The 18357-nt window shown below is 44.1% G+C and overlaps 1 protein-coding gene across 2 annotated transcripts in view; it reads right to left on the bottom strand.

Moving 5' to 3' along the window:
• BCL11B (BAF chromatin remodeling complex subunit BCL11B) overlaps positions 1–10183 on the bottom strand; it is a 90213-nt gene extending 80030 nt beyond the window's left edge. The window contains exon 1 of one of the 2 annotated variants that reach the window (XM_044272071.1): positions 9475–10183. In XM_044272071.1, the coding sequence (XP_044128006.1) occupies positions 9475–9532 (58 nt within the window). In that variant the 5' untranslated portion in view covers positions 9533–10183. The remainder of the gene's footprint in view (positions 1–9474) is intronic. The other variant, XM_044272070.1, reaches the window with a different exon arrangement.
• Positions 10184–18357: the final 8174 nt, after the last annotated feature.

The raw sequence follows: 18357 nt of genomic DNA, 5'->3' as shown, positions 1-18357 counted from the left end.
GTGATGATTATAACATTTCCACAGTTAAAATACTACGAAGGAATTGCAACCAGCAGCTGAGAATCCTGCAGGCTCGGAGCTCCCCCTAGTAGTCAGAGTCTGGCAGTTTTCTGCCTGCAGGGCACTGCTGAAATGTGCAGCTTAAAAATCAATACAAGTAGTTGAAGCAAAGTGTATTTATAAAAAAAATATAATAATACAGGCAAAAACAACAATGCATAGTCTGCATACCTGGGCGCTGTGAACAAGTGCGGGCCCTTTAAAAAAATGCATTAAAAATGAAACACCCTGCACAACCGTGGCTGCTCGTACGAACTCTGCAAATGAGGGCAGATTCGTAAGGTCTTAAAAACTCCAAAGACTCCTGTAAGTATGACCATCGTATGTGTTTTGCGGTCTGCAAACTGCAGATCCGCAAAATACGGATACCGGCCGCGTGCATCTCACAATTTCCACCGACTCCATTGTCAAAATGCTTAACGGACGAGAATAGGACATGTTCTATTTTTTGGCGAGCCGGACATATGGATGCCAACGGTGTTCTGTCCGCATTTTTTGCGGCCCCACTAAAAATGAGCGGGTCAGCATCCAATCTGCAAAAAATGTGAAAAAAATATATGGTCGTGTGCGCAGTGTAACGCCACACCTTGCATTGACGCCTTTAAGATCTGAAACTGATAATTGGGGGGGGGGGGGGGGAGATTTAAAAAAAAATCCAAAATATTTCTGTGATGTTTTTGGGAGGCTTGCAATATTGTGCAAGGCCTGAGGATATGAATCTGCAAAGTACGAGCATCCAGAGCGCTCACATGTAAAATTTTAATCTGTTCATAGATATTTAGTGCATACAAGTCAGGTTCCTTCCTGCACTGCAAGAGACGCCCAACCACAACCATTTTCCTGTGGTACGCTACCTGTTGGCAATGAAGGGGTTAGCGCCCTTTGTAATCTGCTTCACAAGACTGGAGGGGGGGGGGGGTTATTTTATTTTATTTTTTCTTACCAAAAAACTATGATTGATACGCGAAAGGAGTGGAGTTCGCACAAAGCAGACCATATAGTGAAACGCCTGCCGCCTGTCATCTCACGGGAAGGTCTGCCATCTTTTCACACCATCTCTGATGAAATCTTAAAGCCGAGATTAAGTCACTGATACACGAGAAAGAGGGAAGGAGTGAAAGGAGGACGAGGCGCTTTAATTGATGTCGAGAGGTAATCTACAGGTAGCGGACTCCAGTCATTAATGTGTCGACTGCATCCGACGTGCAAAAGAAATAATCATATCTAATAGAATAAAGGACATAAAGGTAAGCACAGGGACAGATAGACGCATGGATGGATAGATATAGACAAATATATATATGATAGATAGATAGATAATAGATAGACAGATAACAGACAGATAGACGATAGACAGAAGATAGATAGATAGATAATAGATAGATAGATAGATAGATAGACAGATAGATAGACAGATAGATAGATATGAGATAGACAGATAATAGACAGAGATAGATAGACAGATAGATAGATAGATAGATAGATAGATAGATAGATAGATAGATAACAGACAGATAGACGATAGACAGAAGATAGATAGATAGATAGACAGATAGATAGATATGAGATAGACAGATAATAGACAGAGATAGAAGACAGATAGATAATAGATAGACAGATAACAGACAGATAGACGATAGACAGAAGATAGATAGATAGATAATAGACAGAGATAGAAGACAGATAGATAGCTATTTGCATTGATACACAGATACACATATATGAATATCCTGTAGACGCAGAGGTTTGATATCACAGACACACATCCACCTGGGTGCACCTTGCACTCTTCTCCTGCCGTGTGCACTAGTCTGTGCAGTCTTTGCTCACTATTGCCCTATAATCAGCCGATCTGCAGTGAGTGCGCTGCGAGGCTCTAGGCCTGAGAGTCAGTAAAATCCCTCCTCAGCAATTATTACAGATAAGTCACCGTTCACGCTGTGGTTTTGCTGTTCTTAACTACAGACCGGCGATCTCAGTCCCCACCGCACACAGGTAGGAGCTTTCTGTTTTTTTTTTTTTTTTCTTCAGTTTTTTGTGCACATTGACTGGAAGCCTCCAAGGTGCTAGCTATGGGATGCAGCGCGCTCGCTCGTCACCGGATTCCTACATAACACAAACCAGAGGGCTTTTACACAATCAACAATAAAAACTGGTTTGACTGCTCTCTCTCCACATCTGCAGGTATTTTCCTGCTACAACATGGACGCTTTCCCTCGCTCGCCCCTTCAGTCTTTATTTTTTATTACGTATCGGGCTGTTATATATTATTTGAAGCTCAAGCAGTCGGGTCTGCACCGGGAGGGCCGCACACTGCTTGGGATCACTTGTTTTCAGGTCTCAAGCCAGTAAGTAATGCTGTCTTGTTTATTCAGGAGATGTCAAACTAATCCACAGCAGAATACAATCAGGAAGCCGGGCAGCGGCGTACGCCGTATACAATCAATACACTACCACTCATTACACCCCACGTAGCAGCAACTTGCAAATCTATCACAAACCCCAACACGTTCTCTATTCAATTAGGACTCCACGTAAGGTATGCAACTCCCATTGTAAAAAAATAAATTATTTGCATAATTTGCTAATCCCCGGGGAAGGTGGGGGGGGACCCTAACCCTAGTTAACTACTGTACTTTCCCAATTCTAAATTTGCATTGCAGCATTGGCAAAAAAAAATCTACTACAGTGCCACTGAGAGACTGGCACTTGCACAGGATCTTATTGCAAAGCACAAATTTGCTGGCAGATCAGGATGCCTATGTCAAATCGCATAACGTCTATGGAAAAAAGATCCCGGTAGACCACCAAAAACAGTATAAGATGCACACAAAAAATTTTTTTTTCACATTATTCATAGTCTTCCATTGAGACCAGATATCATTAACCTACAGGCAACAGAGCATGACAGGGCGCACCATAGAACGACTGTGGCAAAGAAAGGGTTACGCCGGCTGCCAACGCGCTTCATGAATATTCAAATGCCTCCAGTGATGTCATTTCTGGATCACTGATCAATAGTCCTAAGATCAGGGAGATGTAAACAGCAATATATATATATATACCTACCTGAATTATGTCCTTCTGCATCCCAGACATATTTTTGGGGTTCTCACCCCAAAAAAATATACATTACAAAAAATGAAAGGCCTCTGCATTCAAAGGTTCCAGCTATGATACAATCCAGAGATCCAAAAATGTAAAACACATGGATGGTGCTACCAAAAATACAAAAATAAATAAATACAAAATGTACAATTTAGGAACCACCAAAGCCAAAAGCTGCACCCAGAAACACAGGAGCAGGTCCCTACCCCACAGAGCAGACAGCTCGCCTCGCACAGCTACAGTCCCATCTCTTTTGTTTTTCAAAACATATATATTTAAAAAAAAAATTGCAATGTAAGAAAAAATAATCCAAATACGACGGTAAGAATTATGGTAGAGGGAGAGAAGGGAAGGATGGCAGCAGAGCAGGCAGCTCTCCCTGCAAGCCAGGGGAGGGGAGAGAGACCCTTATATATCCCTATATATATTTATTTATTTAAATTTGTTAAAATCTACCATAAATATTCTGCCGTCCCCGGATCTCCCCTCTCCCCATTCCCCCGGACACAGGCGCTCTGCAGGTTTGGGGGAAGACCAGGCAGGGGCCATGGGATTCTTTACACTTTTATTTTTTACAGGGAAGAAGGGCCAGGATGAAAGGGAGAGGATGCAGCCGCTTGTGAAGCCCGAGCAGGGGGCGGGAAAAGGAGCCGAGCCCTGGGCTCCTGACTCCTTTCACCACCAGCAGTCACCTCCTCATCCCCGTCCCTATCATGCACATGTATGAACACGTCCCTGACCCCGTATAACAGCACAGGCCTGTCAATACGTGCACTGTGCATGGACACAACCCTGTGTATGAAAACAATCCAGGGGCCCATGTACCTCATGTATGAACACAATCCAGTCCCTATGTATGACAACATAAGCACATTCATGTGCCCACGTATGAACGCATTCCACGGGGTATCTAAGGGCACAATCCTGAACCTGTGTACCCCAGGTGTGAACACAGTTCTGTCCCTATGTATGAACACAAGCCTGTGCACATCTATAAACATAGTCAGGTACAAATACAGTCCTATCCTCATGTATGAAAGCAGTGTGGCCCCCGAGTATGAATAAAGTCCTTTCCCCATGAATGAACATAATCTTGTATGAACATAGTTCTTTCCTCATGTATGAACATAGTCCTGTCCCCATGTATGAACACAGTCCTGTCCCCATGTATGAGCACTGTCCTGTCCCCATGTATGAACACTGTCCTGTGCCCATGTATGAGCACAGTCCTGTCCCCATGTATGAGCACTGTCCTGTCCCCATGTATGAACACAGTCCTGTCCCCATGTATGAGCACTGTCCTGTCCCCATGTATGAGCACTGTCCTGTCCCCATGTATGAGCACTGTCCTGTCCCCATGTATGAGCACTGTTCTGTCCCCATGTATGAACATAGTCCTCTCCTCATGTATGAACTTAGTCCTGTCCCCATGTATGAACATAGTCCTGTCCCCATGTATGAGCACTGTCCTGTCCCCATGTATGAGCACTGTCCTGTCCCCATGTATGAACACTGTCCTGTCCTCATGTATGAACATAGTCCTGTCCCCATGTATGAGCACTGTCCTGTCCCCATGTATGAACACTGTCCTGTCCTCATGTATGAACATAGACCTGCCCCCATGTATGAGCACTGTCCTGTCCCCATGTATGAGCACTGTCCTGTCCCCATATATGAGCACTGTCCTGTCCCCATGTATGAGCACTGTCCTGTGCCCATGTATGAGCACTGTCCTGTGCCCATGTATGAGCACTGTCCTGTCCCCATGTATGAACATAGTCCTCTCCTCATGTATGAACACAGTCCTGTGCCCATGTATGAACATAGTCCTGTGCCCATGTATGAACATAGTCCTCTCCTCATGTATGAACATAGTCCTCTCCTCATGTATGAACATAGTCCTCTCCTCATGTATGAACATAGTCCTGTGCCCATGTATGAACATAGTCCTCTCCTCATGTATGAACATAGTCCTCTCCTCATGTATGAACATAGTCCTCTCCTCATGTATGAACATAGTCCTCTCCTCATGTATGAACATAGTCCTCTCCTCATGTATGAACATAGTCCTGTGCCCATGTATGAACACTGTCCTGTCGCCATGAATGAACATAGTCCTGTTCAAATACAGTTCTGCACCCATGTAAAAACAGACTTGTGCCCATGTTCAAACCCAAGGCTAACCCCATATATCTGATGTATGACTATAGCTCTGTACAAAATCAGTCCTGTCCCCACATATGACCTCAATATTATCCCCATAGATGAAACAATCATGTCCCTATATACCCTATGTACAGTATGAACACAGTCCTGTCCACATGTACCCCATATATATATATATACACAGTCCTGTCCACACGTACCCCATGTATGAATACAGTCCTGACCCCATGTACCACGTGTATATACACAGGCTTGTCCCCATGTACCCTGTGTATGAACACAGTCCTGTCCCCATGTACCCCGTGTATGAACACAGTCCTGTCCCCATGTACCCCGTGTATGAACACAGTCCTGTCCCCATGTACCACGTGTATAAACACAGTCCTGTCCCCATGTAACCCATGCATATACACATTCCTGTCCCCATGTACCCCGTGTATATACACAGTCCTGTCCCCCATGTATGAATACAGTCCTGTCCTCATGTACCCCATGCATATACACAGTCCTGTCCCCATTTATATACACAGTCCTGTCCCAATGTACCTCGTGTATATACACAGTCCTGTCCCCCATGTATATACACAGTCCTGTCCCCATGTATATACACAGTCCTGTCCCCATGTATATACACAGTCCTGTCCCCATGTATATACACAGTCCTGTCCCCCATGTATATACACAGTCCTGTCCCCATGTATATACACAGTCCTGTCCCCATTTATATACACAGTCCTGTCCCAATGTACCTCGTGTATATACACAGTCCTGTCCCCATGTATATACACAGTCCTGTCCCCCATGCATATACACAGTCCTGTCCCAATGTACCTCGTGTATATACACAGTCCTGTCCCCATGTATCCCGTGTATATACACAGTCCTGTCCCCCATGTATATACACAGTCCTGTCCCCCATGTATGAATACAGTCCTGTCCTCATGTACCCCATGCATATACACAGTCCTGTCCCCCATGTATATACACAGTCCTGTCCCCATGTATATACACAGTCCTGTCCCCATTTATATACACAGTCCTGTCCCAATGTACCTCGTGTATATACACAGTCCTGTCCCCATGTATATACACAGTCCTGTCCCCCATGCATATACACAGTCCTGTCCCAATGTACCTCGTGTATATACACAGTCCTGTCCCCATGTATCCCGTGTATATACACAGTCCTGTCCCCATGTATATACACAGTCCTGTCCCCATGTATATACACAGTCCTGTCCCCCATGTATATACACAGTCCTGTCCCCATGTATATACACAGTCCTGTCTCCCATGTATATACACAGTCCTGTCCCCATGTATATACACAGTCCTGTCCCCCATGTATATACACAGTCCTGTCCCCCATGTATATACACAGTCCTGTCCCCCATGTATATACACAGTCCTGTCCCCATGTATATACACAGTCCTGTCCCCCATGTATATACACAGTCCTGTCCCCCATGTATATACGCAGTCCTGTCCCCATGTATATACGCAGTCCTGTCCCCCATGTATATACACAGTCCTGTCCCCCATGTATATACACAGTCCTGTCCCCCATGTATATACACAGTCCTGTCCCCCATGTATATACACAGTCCTGTCCCCCATGTATATACACAGTCCTGTCCCCCATGTATATACACAGTCCTGTCCCCCATGTATATACACAGTCCTGTCCCCCATGTATATACACAGTCCTGTCCCCATGTATATACGCAGTCCTGTCCCCCATGTATATACACAGTCCTGTCCCCCATGTATATACACAGTCCTGTCCCCCATGTATATACACAGTCCTGTCCCCATGTATCCCGTGTATATACACAGTCCTGTCCCCATGTATATACACAGTCCTGTCCCCCATGTATATACACAGTCCTGTCCCCCATGTATATACACAGTCCTGTCCCCATGTATATACACAGTCCTGTCCCCCATGTATATACACAGTCCTGTCCCCATGTATATACACAGTCCTGTCCCCCATGTATATACACAGTCCTGTCCCCATGTATATACGCAGTCCTGTCCCCATGTATATACGCAGTCCTGTCCCCCATGTATATACGCAGTCCTGTCCCCCATGTATATACACAGTCCTGTCCCCCATGTATATACACAGTCCTGTCCCCCATGTATATACGCAGTCCTGTCCCCCATGTATATACGCAGTCCTGTCCTCCATGTATATACACAGTCCTGTCCCCATGTATATACACAGTCCTGTCCCCATGTATATACACAGTCCTGTCCCCATGTATATACGCAGTCCTGTCCCCATGTATATACACAGTCCTGTCCCCCATGTATATACACAGTCCTGTCCCCATGTATATACACAGTCCTGTCCCCCATGTATATACGCAGTCCTGTCCCCCATGTATATACGCAGTCCTGTCCTCCATGTATATACACAGTCCTGTCCCCATGTATATACACAGTCCTGTCCCCATGTATATACACAGTCCTGTCCCCATGTATATACGCAGTCCTGTCCCCATGTATATACACAGTCCTGTCCCCCATGTATATACGTGACCCCAGTAACCAGCCTCCTACTCACTACAACCATCCATTTCAGATCAGTCATCACCTCATGTTCATGGACGCAGCATGTACACATAAATATTAATGCTCAATGCCTGGTATGTAGCATAAAGCGAGGCTAAATATCGGTACCCCAGCGCCGTACGACCGTGTACCGTACGTCTTATTACATGACATCTACATGAGCTGAATATCACTCAGGTGGCGCCTGTTATCTCAAATGTCTTTAAAAAAATTACAAATTGCAGCGCACAAGCCGCACGACGACAGCGAGGAGGCTGCAGCTTTGCGTCCATGACGCCGGCGTCGCTGATGTACGTGATTCTAGGTGTTTTACCCCTTTAGATTGCGAGCTCCCTGGTGCTAACCCTGCCTACAGGTCACCTCGCCTTCTGCATTTTCTGCCATAATCCGGTGACAGGCGACCGGCGGGCAGGGATATTTTTGTGCTGTACGGATATTCTTATTACAACGGCCGATGACCTGACGTCAGGTGTACTTATAACTGCGCCATTTTACACTATTATGCCCCGGGTCGGGCCTCTGAGACACTGGCTGAACTTTTATTATCTCAAGAGCTGACGCTCGCCTCCGTGCCGTTTCTGACCTGGGCCCCATGTCTGCAGCACCCACATGGAGGTAACCCCAGGACATGCGGGTGCCAGCTCCAGTGTGCACAGCCTCCCTCCCCTCCTAATAAATCGATCCTGCGCCCCCTCCTCTCCCCCCTCTCCCTCCCCAGCCTCTGCTGCCAGTTTGGTTGCATTTCCATTTTACAACCAGGCAGTTGTAATTCTGTTATAACCATGTGTTTGTCATTAGCCTGTCCTGCCCAGGTCCTACCTCCCCACGGTCGCCCCCCTTTACCCCTCCAACTTTTTTTACTGCACGTCTGCAGCCGCTCAGCCCCGTGCAACCGTCTAAGACCCATCGCCCTGAGAATAATCACAATGCATGACCCGATCTGGTCTAAAACCGCAACAGTCCGGCCAACTTTACGTCCCATGCCGCCATCGATGGCCTTGCACTTGGCGGTCTGGTGCGATCCTCCAAACCTGCAGATTGTAAAACTCGCCGCGACAAATATGCCCAACAACGAGACATTTGGAGAGTCTGGGCAATATAGCGTCCTGGCGGCGCTGCCAATGTCCTCATCAGAACCCACCGAACAGATTGCCCTCGCCAGAGATAATCAATGGGATTGAATGGCTTCATGCATTGCAACAAAAACTGCAGGGCAGGAAGGGATCTTATGCAATCAAGTCACCAGATACTGATCCAGTCCTAATGATCGCCCTGATCTGCATGCACTGCAAAAAAACAATGCAGAAGTGATCGCATGGTACAGTGATCCGTGCAATCAGAGGGGGACAAAGGCCGATGCATTCGGTGCTTTAAATCCCCGGACTGGGGAATGACATGAAAATGAATGGAGAGGGGAATGTGCGACACTGTCACAAGGAAGCAGAGAATCACATGCGTCCTCCTGCAACTTTCCCAACTTCCCAGCTCTCTCCCTCCCCCAGTGCAAAACTTTTGGTGCAGGATCCCCTGCCGGCTCCGAGCCCCTCGCCCTGCACTTACGTGGAATGATCTCCCTCTGTAATAAGTGCTGCGGGTTCCCTTGCTTGCGACGGGACATTGCAGTGGCATTTACAGTGGCATCGCCCGGAGATCTGCAAGACAACCCGGGGACTCCTTCCTCCTCTGCCAGCACCTTCTTCTTCTTCTTCCTCCTCCTCCTGCTCCTTGCTCTCTTTCTTCCTCCTCCTGGTGCTTCTACTTCTTCTTCTTCTTCTTAAATTAAAAAAATAAAAATAAAAAAAATTAAAAAATAAAATTCAGCAGGAGCCTTGGGTGCCCCCTCTGTGCCAGGAAGCGGCAGCACTTCTCCTCCAAGTTACCAAATGCCTGTGCCCACTCCAATGGCACTTCTCCCATCAATGCAAAAAAGGCATAAATGCAAAAAAATGAAAAAATGGAAATCAAATAAAAAAATATAAAATAATAATCACTGCCCCAAAAATAAAAATAAAAAATATAAGTAGAAGAATGCCAGAGAGGGAGCTGACCCTGCTGCCACCAGAGAGTGGATGTCTGCTGCGAGCAGTGAGCCTGGCACTGCCCTGCAATTGACTGGCCAGCACTTTGCACTGCTCCACTTGGCTGGCACTGGGGGGAGGACTACTTCATGGTGAAGATGGCGGAGTCCTGGTTCTCTGGGAGCTCTCTGTCTCTCTATGGCTGGGGCTGCCTCTGTACAATGGGATAAAATTCAAGTTCAAGTACGGACGTGACGTTTAATCTGCACCAGAGACAAAAAGACCCAGAGACTGAGGAGCACTGGGGGCGACTAGTGGCGGCTCCCTGACACTGTACCCTGCCTGCAACACGGGCTGCCGTGCACACCCGCGGGCGAGAGCGCGGGGGGGGGGCTGCCCCGGCCAAAGGTCACCCTGCACCCGCACTGCCCCCCGCACACTGCACCGGATCCGCAGCTCTCTGCAGGCGGCAGAGGAAGAGTTAATGATTGTGAGCAGGAAAGGAAGAGGCATAGCACTACCTGACATTAACCCCTCACAGCCCACACTGCAGCCAGGGAAGGGTTAACACATGTGAAGGAAAATAAATATCTATCTTCTATCTATTATCTATCTCTCTATCTATCTATCTATCTATCTATCTATTATCTATCTCATATCTATCTATCTATCTATTATCTCATATCTATCTATCTATTATCTATCTATCTATTATCTCATATCTATCTATCTATCTGTCTGTCTGTCTGTCTATCTCTCTCTCTATCTATCTATCTATCTATCTATCTATCTATCTATCTATCTATTATCTATCTATTATCTATCTATCTATCTATCTATCTATTATCTATTTATCTATCTATCTATCTCTCTATCTCTCTATCTATCTGTCTATCTATTATCTATCTATCTATCTCTCTATCTCAGTTAATCACGTGAGCTCAGATCCATCTTTTCTGTACATACAATCCTTCACAGAGAGCCCCCATATTCCTCCGCACCTCATCCTCCATAGACGCTGTGCGCGGAGAGCACCCTGCCCACAAGAGCTTACAATCTAAAAGGGATGGGTGGGGGTGTATGCTATCTGTGTCGTGTGCAGTGAAGGGGTTAAGCTGCCTCCATTCCTCAGGTCTTCTCCCATCTGTACAGTAGGGATCCGCTCCATCCTCCCTGCACCTGACTCCCGTACGGAGAACCTCGTCTTCCTCTTCCCATCACTTTATATTAATATTTGCTTTCCCTAATTTACGACATGAAACCAAAAACGAGGGCGTCGTCCCCGGGAACATCTGTCCGCGCCGTCTGAGTAACCAGAGCCCGCTCAACGTACATGTAAAATACCAATTAATGGCGCCCCCCGAGCCGACAGTGAGCGATGCCATCCCAGTCCTCGGAGCTATGAATATGTATACAGTGACAATGCTCATATATGGCGGCTGCGGCGTCACATACATGGCGGGCGCGCTGTGCACTCATGAAATAGCGCATAGACAATGAGGCGCTGCCATTCTCTTCCTTGAAGGACATCCTTCTGTCTTCAGCCTCATCCTGCAAGAGGTTAAACTGCTTAATTGTACAAGGCGCATTCGAGACGCCCGGAAACCACTTGCAATATTGTCGTCTGCGCAGAAAGATTCATTTTTTTTAATTATTCCATCCAAGCCTGCCCATTACCCGCGCAGTCACACATGATGGAGTAGAAAGTGGAAGTGGAACCTGTGACGGCGCCACCTGCATCGCTTCACTTCGTCTCACGCACAATCACGTCCGCACCCGACCCTCCATATCCTTTATATTCCGCCCTTCGCTTTTATTCAATATTTTAGATCATTTTTTTTATTTTGTTGTTAAATTTCAATAATTGTCACAAGTAAAACGTGAGGTCACTTCTGCCCGTGTGACTGCGCCAATTAGGGAAAAAAAGGGGCGAGTGGTGTTGTGCAGGTGTCGCCTCTGCCCGGCACTTGGTCTACAGAGACCGCTGTCGTTTCAGGCCCTGCTTCTTGTGCTGCTGCGAAGCATTTTGGGGCTCTGGGCGTTATAATGCAAGAGCCAGTCTTTTTTTGGAGGTGGGGGGGGGGGGGTAGTGCTGGAATGTTGGCACGTCTATTACATAATACAGGTGGGAATTTAATTTTTTTCTCTTCCATCTATAACTGGGGCGTCGTATGCTCATGGGTGACATAGTTTGGAAGATACAGTGTATTATATTACATTATTATATATCATATAAGATACTACTATATCATCCATAGCATGCCACATCACACCGTACCATCTCATATCATGCTACACGTAATATCATACTGTATCTCCCATACCAGGCCATGTCATCCATATATCATACCCTGGTATATAATATTGTATTATCCCATATCACTCATACAGTATCATACTATATCACCATTACTAGGTCATATCGAATCCACCATATATCATATATCCTATAATATTGTTAATATACCATATCACATATCACACCACATAATATCATACAATATCACTCATATCAAGGTCATATCGACCCACCATATATCATACCCTGCTATATAATATTGTATTATACCATATCACGCCATGGTAATATCATACTATATCACTCATATCTGTCATATCGACCAACACCATATATCATACCCTGCTATATAATATTGTATTATCCCATATCACCCATACAATATCATACTATATCACCTATACCATTACTAGGTCATATCGAATCCACCATATATCATATATCCTATTAATATTGTATTATACCATATCACATATCACACCACGTAATATCATACAATATCACTCATATCAGGTCATATCGACCACACCATATATCATACCCTGCTATATAATATTGTATTATACCATATCACGCCATGTAATATCATACTATATCACTCATATCTGGTCATATCGACCACACCATATATCATACCCTTCTATATAATATTGTATTATACCATATCACGCCATGTAATATCATACTATATCACTCATATCAGGTCATATCGACCACACCATATATCATATCCTGCTATATAATATTGTATTATACCATATCACACCATGTAATATCATACTATATCACTCATATGACCTTGCATGATAGTATGCCATATCCTACTACATGTATACTTTACCGAACCATATTACATCAGACCGTAATATATCATACTTTATTATATTATGTCATAATTAACACTGTCATATCCTACTATATGTATGCCTTGCCAAATCATATTACATCATACCGTAATAATACCTTTTACTCTACTATACCGTATAACTGTATGTTGTGTCATATGTATAACGTTGTCATCTTTACAATACTGAGGATACCATATGGTATCACACCATATCAATTATGTATCACCCGACCAAACCTTCCGCTTTATGCCCTATTATATTTATTACATAGCTTTCTATTATATGCACCGCCTCATACCGTATCAGCGAATGCGTTACCGCACTGAACCCTGCACTATTATACGGTATTACAAATGATTATTGTATATCATTATCAGAGCCCCCCGCACTATAAACCTCATTTTTACTTTGCTCTAGAAAAGATGAATGAAGCTGCGTTCACGTCGCCCCCTCCCCCCATTTTTTTTTTTGTGCCATCAATATCTCATGGTCCCCCCTTAAAAAACCGTATGATAAGCAGAGGATCTGTCTGTCCAGGGCCCAGCGGGGTCCAGGCTGCCGGGGCGAGGTGGGGGAGGGGAATGGTTTATCTCATCACCCTTCTGTCCCCCAGGCAGGATTCTAACAAAGTCCAGCACATTCAAACTTATTCCTGATCTGTCCTTTTACAGAAACCAGCATGGTGCTGTTACCGCTCAGCTGGTCAGGGAATGGCTTTTTTTTTTATTTTTTAACCCATTCCTCACTTTATAGGAGAATACGGAAGCGGTCGGAAACCGAAAGGTTAAAGAGATCCGCCACCCCTCCCTAACAGCGAGCAATAGTTTACAAATCTGCGGCGTTATATTTCGGGTGCAGCGGAGTTGAATTAAATTCTTTTCACCGTTGAATGATTTTCCCCTCGAATGCAGCTCTGAAGGAGTTAATGATATAATTACTGGTGTGGTGGTTATGAATGGGGATGTCCTCAGTGCAGGATGAGGGGAGGAGAAGACACACAACACCTCTTCCCATATCCCATTCCTCCACTTTTTGTAAACCAATTCACCCCAGCAGTGGGTCTATCACCTAAAGCCTGCCCCCCCCCCCCCCCCAGGCCCCACCTGCTGTCATAATGATGGATATCAGGGGGTCACGCAGGCCTTGTCAGGAATGCACAAAGTTTAGAATATGAATCTATGAGGGAAACAGAAAGGACTTCATGTTTTATAAACTCCTGTACGACAGGGCAAACACATATATGCCGACGTAGCAGAGCTGAGTTTGTCAGGTGGCACGGAGCGGAAGATTTCCATATAGTTCTATGTGTTCTTACTGCAATTTCAGAAGAGTTTTAGAGAATAATTCAGCTCTGCTGCATCTGTACTCCCTAGTGCTCTTGGCCCCAGAGCTTACAATCTAATTTACTTTTCCACGGGAGGAAAGAAGACATTTTTCAGAAGTATGAGGACAAGGCCTCATGCACGCGGCTGTTCCGTGCATTGGAGACCGCAATTGCGATCCCCCAATGCACGGGCAACATCCGTGCAGCGGGCCGGACCCATTCAACTTGAATGGGTCGGTGGTCTGTCCACACCACAAAAAATAATGACATGTCATATTTATTTGGGGTGCGGAACAACGGAAAGAAACACCACGGAAGCGCTCCGTAGTGCTTCCGGTGTTCCGTGACTCCGTTCCGCATCTCCAGAATTGCGGACCCATTCAAGCGAATGGGTCCACATCTGTGATGTGTGGTGCACACGGCCGTGTGCATGAGGACTAATATATCCTGTGACCAGAGAAATGTCCATATTTCTTAGGGCTCATGCACACGACTGCATGTATTTTGCGGTCCGCAAAATACTGATCCGCAAAAAAAATATATGGCTGACATCCATGTGACGTCCGTGTTGCATCAGTTTTTTTGGCGGATCCATTGTAACAATGCCTGTCTTTGTTCGCAAAGCGCACAGGAATAGGACATGTTCTATTTTTTTGCGGAATGGACATGCAGACATACAGACACGGAGTCATTTCTGTTTTATCTCAAGACCCTTGAAATGAATGGTTCCGCATAATGGACCTGTAAAAAAAACGGAACGAAAACGGAAGAAAAAAATACGTTGGTGTGCATGAGCCTTAGGCTACATGCACACGACCGTATGTGTTTTGCGGTCCGCAAATTGCAGATCCGCCAAAAAAACGGATGACGTTCAGTATGGCATCTGTTTTTTTTGCGGATTCGTTTTTTTTTTGCGGATACATTGTAATAATGCCTATCCTTGTCCGCAAACTAGAAAAAAATAGGACATGCACTATTTTTTTTGCGGAGCAACGGAACGGACATACGGATGCTAAGAGCACACGGTGTGCTGTCCGCGTTTTTTGTGGACCCATTGAAATTAATAGGTCCGCATCCTATCCGCAAAAAAAAACGGATCGGACGCGGAAACAAAATACGGTCGTGTGCATGAGGCCTTAGTGTTATATTTCCTCAAAATACGAACAAATGCAGCTCTGCGACATATATATCTATATAGCAGTGCTGACTTTGTTGCATTCGCCATTGCGATCAGTAGGTTGAAACCCACATTGTGAAATCACCAGAAGCTGCACCAAATGACCACTCCAGCTCTGCTACACACACATAGAGAAAAGGCTGAATTTGTGGTATATCCCTTGCTTGTACCCTGTACTGAGATAATACTGCCAGAGTCTGCACCAGCTGACAAACTCAGCTCTACTACATATATACCTATATACAGTGTGTTAGAGTGTGCGTAACTAGCATCATGTTTCAGCCGCCATAACCAACCCCTATTCATAAAAGTTTTGCTGCTTACATCAGCATATATTAGAACAGATATAGCAGAGCCGGATTTGTCACGTAACCGTCTCTTTTGTGCCTCCCGATCCTATTCTGAAACTGAGATAAGGTGATGACATACTCAGCTACGCTACATTTTTGAATAACCTCTTTTTCACAATTTAATCTTTCCCAGCAGAGGGGGTAATTAGGGATTGGTATAAAATACAACATTTTAGATTATTCTAAATTGTTTCGAAAAATACAAATAAAATTCCAGCCATTTTGCATTTTTTTTATTTCCCCTTCCTTGAGCTGTGATGCCTGATCTCACAGCGCCCCCTTCGGTCTATTTGCTGCCTCACATTCAGAGGCAGATCAATATCAGTCTCCGAACAGCCCTGTCCTCGGCAGCCCCCTGTCTGCAGCTGGGCCTGGGTCACAGGCTTTGCCGCCATGTGCCATACACACAGAAAATACGCCCCATTCTATTTTTAATATAATTTTATTTTATTTTTATTTTTTTTCGACAGGGGTTCAATAAACATCCAGCCGGGTCTGAGAGGAGCAGCAGGCAACCACAAACTGCGGCCAAGAGTTAGATTAGGTAACCACAATTCGATCTGCCATTGATTGTTGTGGAGGTAAAGAATATATGACATCACAACGCCAGTGCCCTATTGCCGTAATTCATGTTTTTATTTATTTATTTATTTAATTTTTTAAAATTCAAAAATAAAATTCAAAAATATATTTTTTTTAAATGACATTATGATTATAATTTTATTTTTTTATAGGCAGTGACATATCGAATTATGGGGTAAAGGGACCACTATCATGTTGTAACACTATGTTTAGCCCAAACATGACATCATTCATTTTTTTAAACATTTTTTTATTTTAAAATTCAAAGATAAAATGAAAAAAAATATTTAAAAATTATGTGTTTATTAGAAAAATGTTTACAAGCAGTGACTTATCTCATATGTGGTAGAGGGACCACGATCGTTATAATGCTATACTTAGCCCAAACATGGCATAATTCATTTTTTTTATTATTATTTTAAAAAATTAAAAAATTAAATGCAAAATATGCTTAAAATTCTATTATTATAGCAACAACATTTTTACAAAATGTGGCATATGTCATGTGGGGTAGAGGGACCACTATATGTCATGGTGCTATATGTAGGCCAAACATGGCAGCATTATTTTTTTTACTATTTTAAAATGAAAAAATAAGATCTTAAAAAAAATACATTATTATTACAAAAAAAGTGCACATCTAATTTGGGGTGGTTTTGGTTCACTTCAGGTTCCAGTGCTTCTGCATCCCTATAGTTATACCCCTGGTGACGAGCAGGTACACATAGGTACAACCAGGTACACGTAGGTACAACCACTCTAATCATCCCGTTTATGGTCCCAAAATTGGTCAGAACATTGATTAAACCGCTTTCAATTTATCTTATCTGTGTGTTTACTATTGTCTCTGCACCAAGGGCAATGTACATAGAGGATATTGGCCGAAATACAAATGATTTCCCCTGGGGGTCGTTGTTGGCATCTTGGCTCTTGCCCAATGGGAGTCCTGATGAGCGTCAAACACGAAACTGTGCAGATTTTAATGAATGCCGTCTTTTACCAGTGTACATGTATAAAACACGTGGCTTTTTATGTTGTGCTTTAAACCTGCATTACACACGTACAGATGTAGCAGAGCCGATGTTGTTAGTATAGCTCAAAGGTGTTATTTATGGATTTTGCAGGTAAACCTAATGCATTACCTTAACTCAGAGAGCATGCAGAATGATGTGTAAAATGAGATACAGATGGGATTGTCAACATGCCTAAAATACCTCCCAAAAATAATAATAATAAAAAAAAATATGAATACAGTGCATTTCTCCATACCTAGCTAGAGGGCGCTGTAGATCACCCAGTTTACTACATACAGTATGACAAGTAGGAGAGGGGCCCTTGAAATAATCACAAAATACAGGCAGCAGTAGTAATGGAATGTTATAGGCGATTCCTTTAGAGTGTAAGCTCTTCGGGCAGGGTCCTTTCAGCTTGCTTCTCATTGTTCTGGCTTTGCCAAATTGTAAGTTCCAGAGCCTTTACTCTGTGAGAAAAGATGATTAATATTAATATCAAAGCAAAATATTTTTTAAGTCTGATCAATTATCACCAATTTTGGGACCATGTTGCTAATTTTTTAATTTGTTACATTTTTTATAGTATTTTATACATTGTAATTAGTAAATCCCCCTCCCACTTACCTGAAATAGAAGAGGGAAAGTTATATATATAGATAGATAGATAGATAGATAGATAGATAGATAGATAATAGATAGATAGATAGATAGATATCGATAGAGATAGATCGCTAGCTGCCCGCTCCCGCTGATTCTCGCTAGATAGCTCGCTCGCTCGATCCTCCGCTAGCTAGTCAGATCGATCGTCCTCTGCTCGCTCGCTCGCTGCTCG

Source organism: Bufo gargarizans, chromosome 11 (assembly GCF_014858855.1).
Source record: "Bufo gargarizans isolate SCDJY-AF-19 chromosome 11, ASM1485885v1, whole genome shotgun sequence".
NCBI lineage: Eukaryota > Metazoa > Chordata > Amphibia > Anura > Bufonidae > Bufo > Bufo gargarizans.
This window is presented reverse-complemented; position numbering and strand designations above follow the sequence as displayed.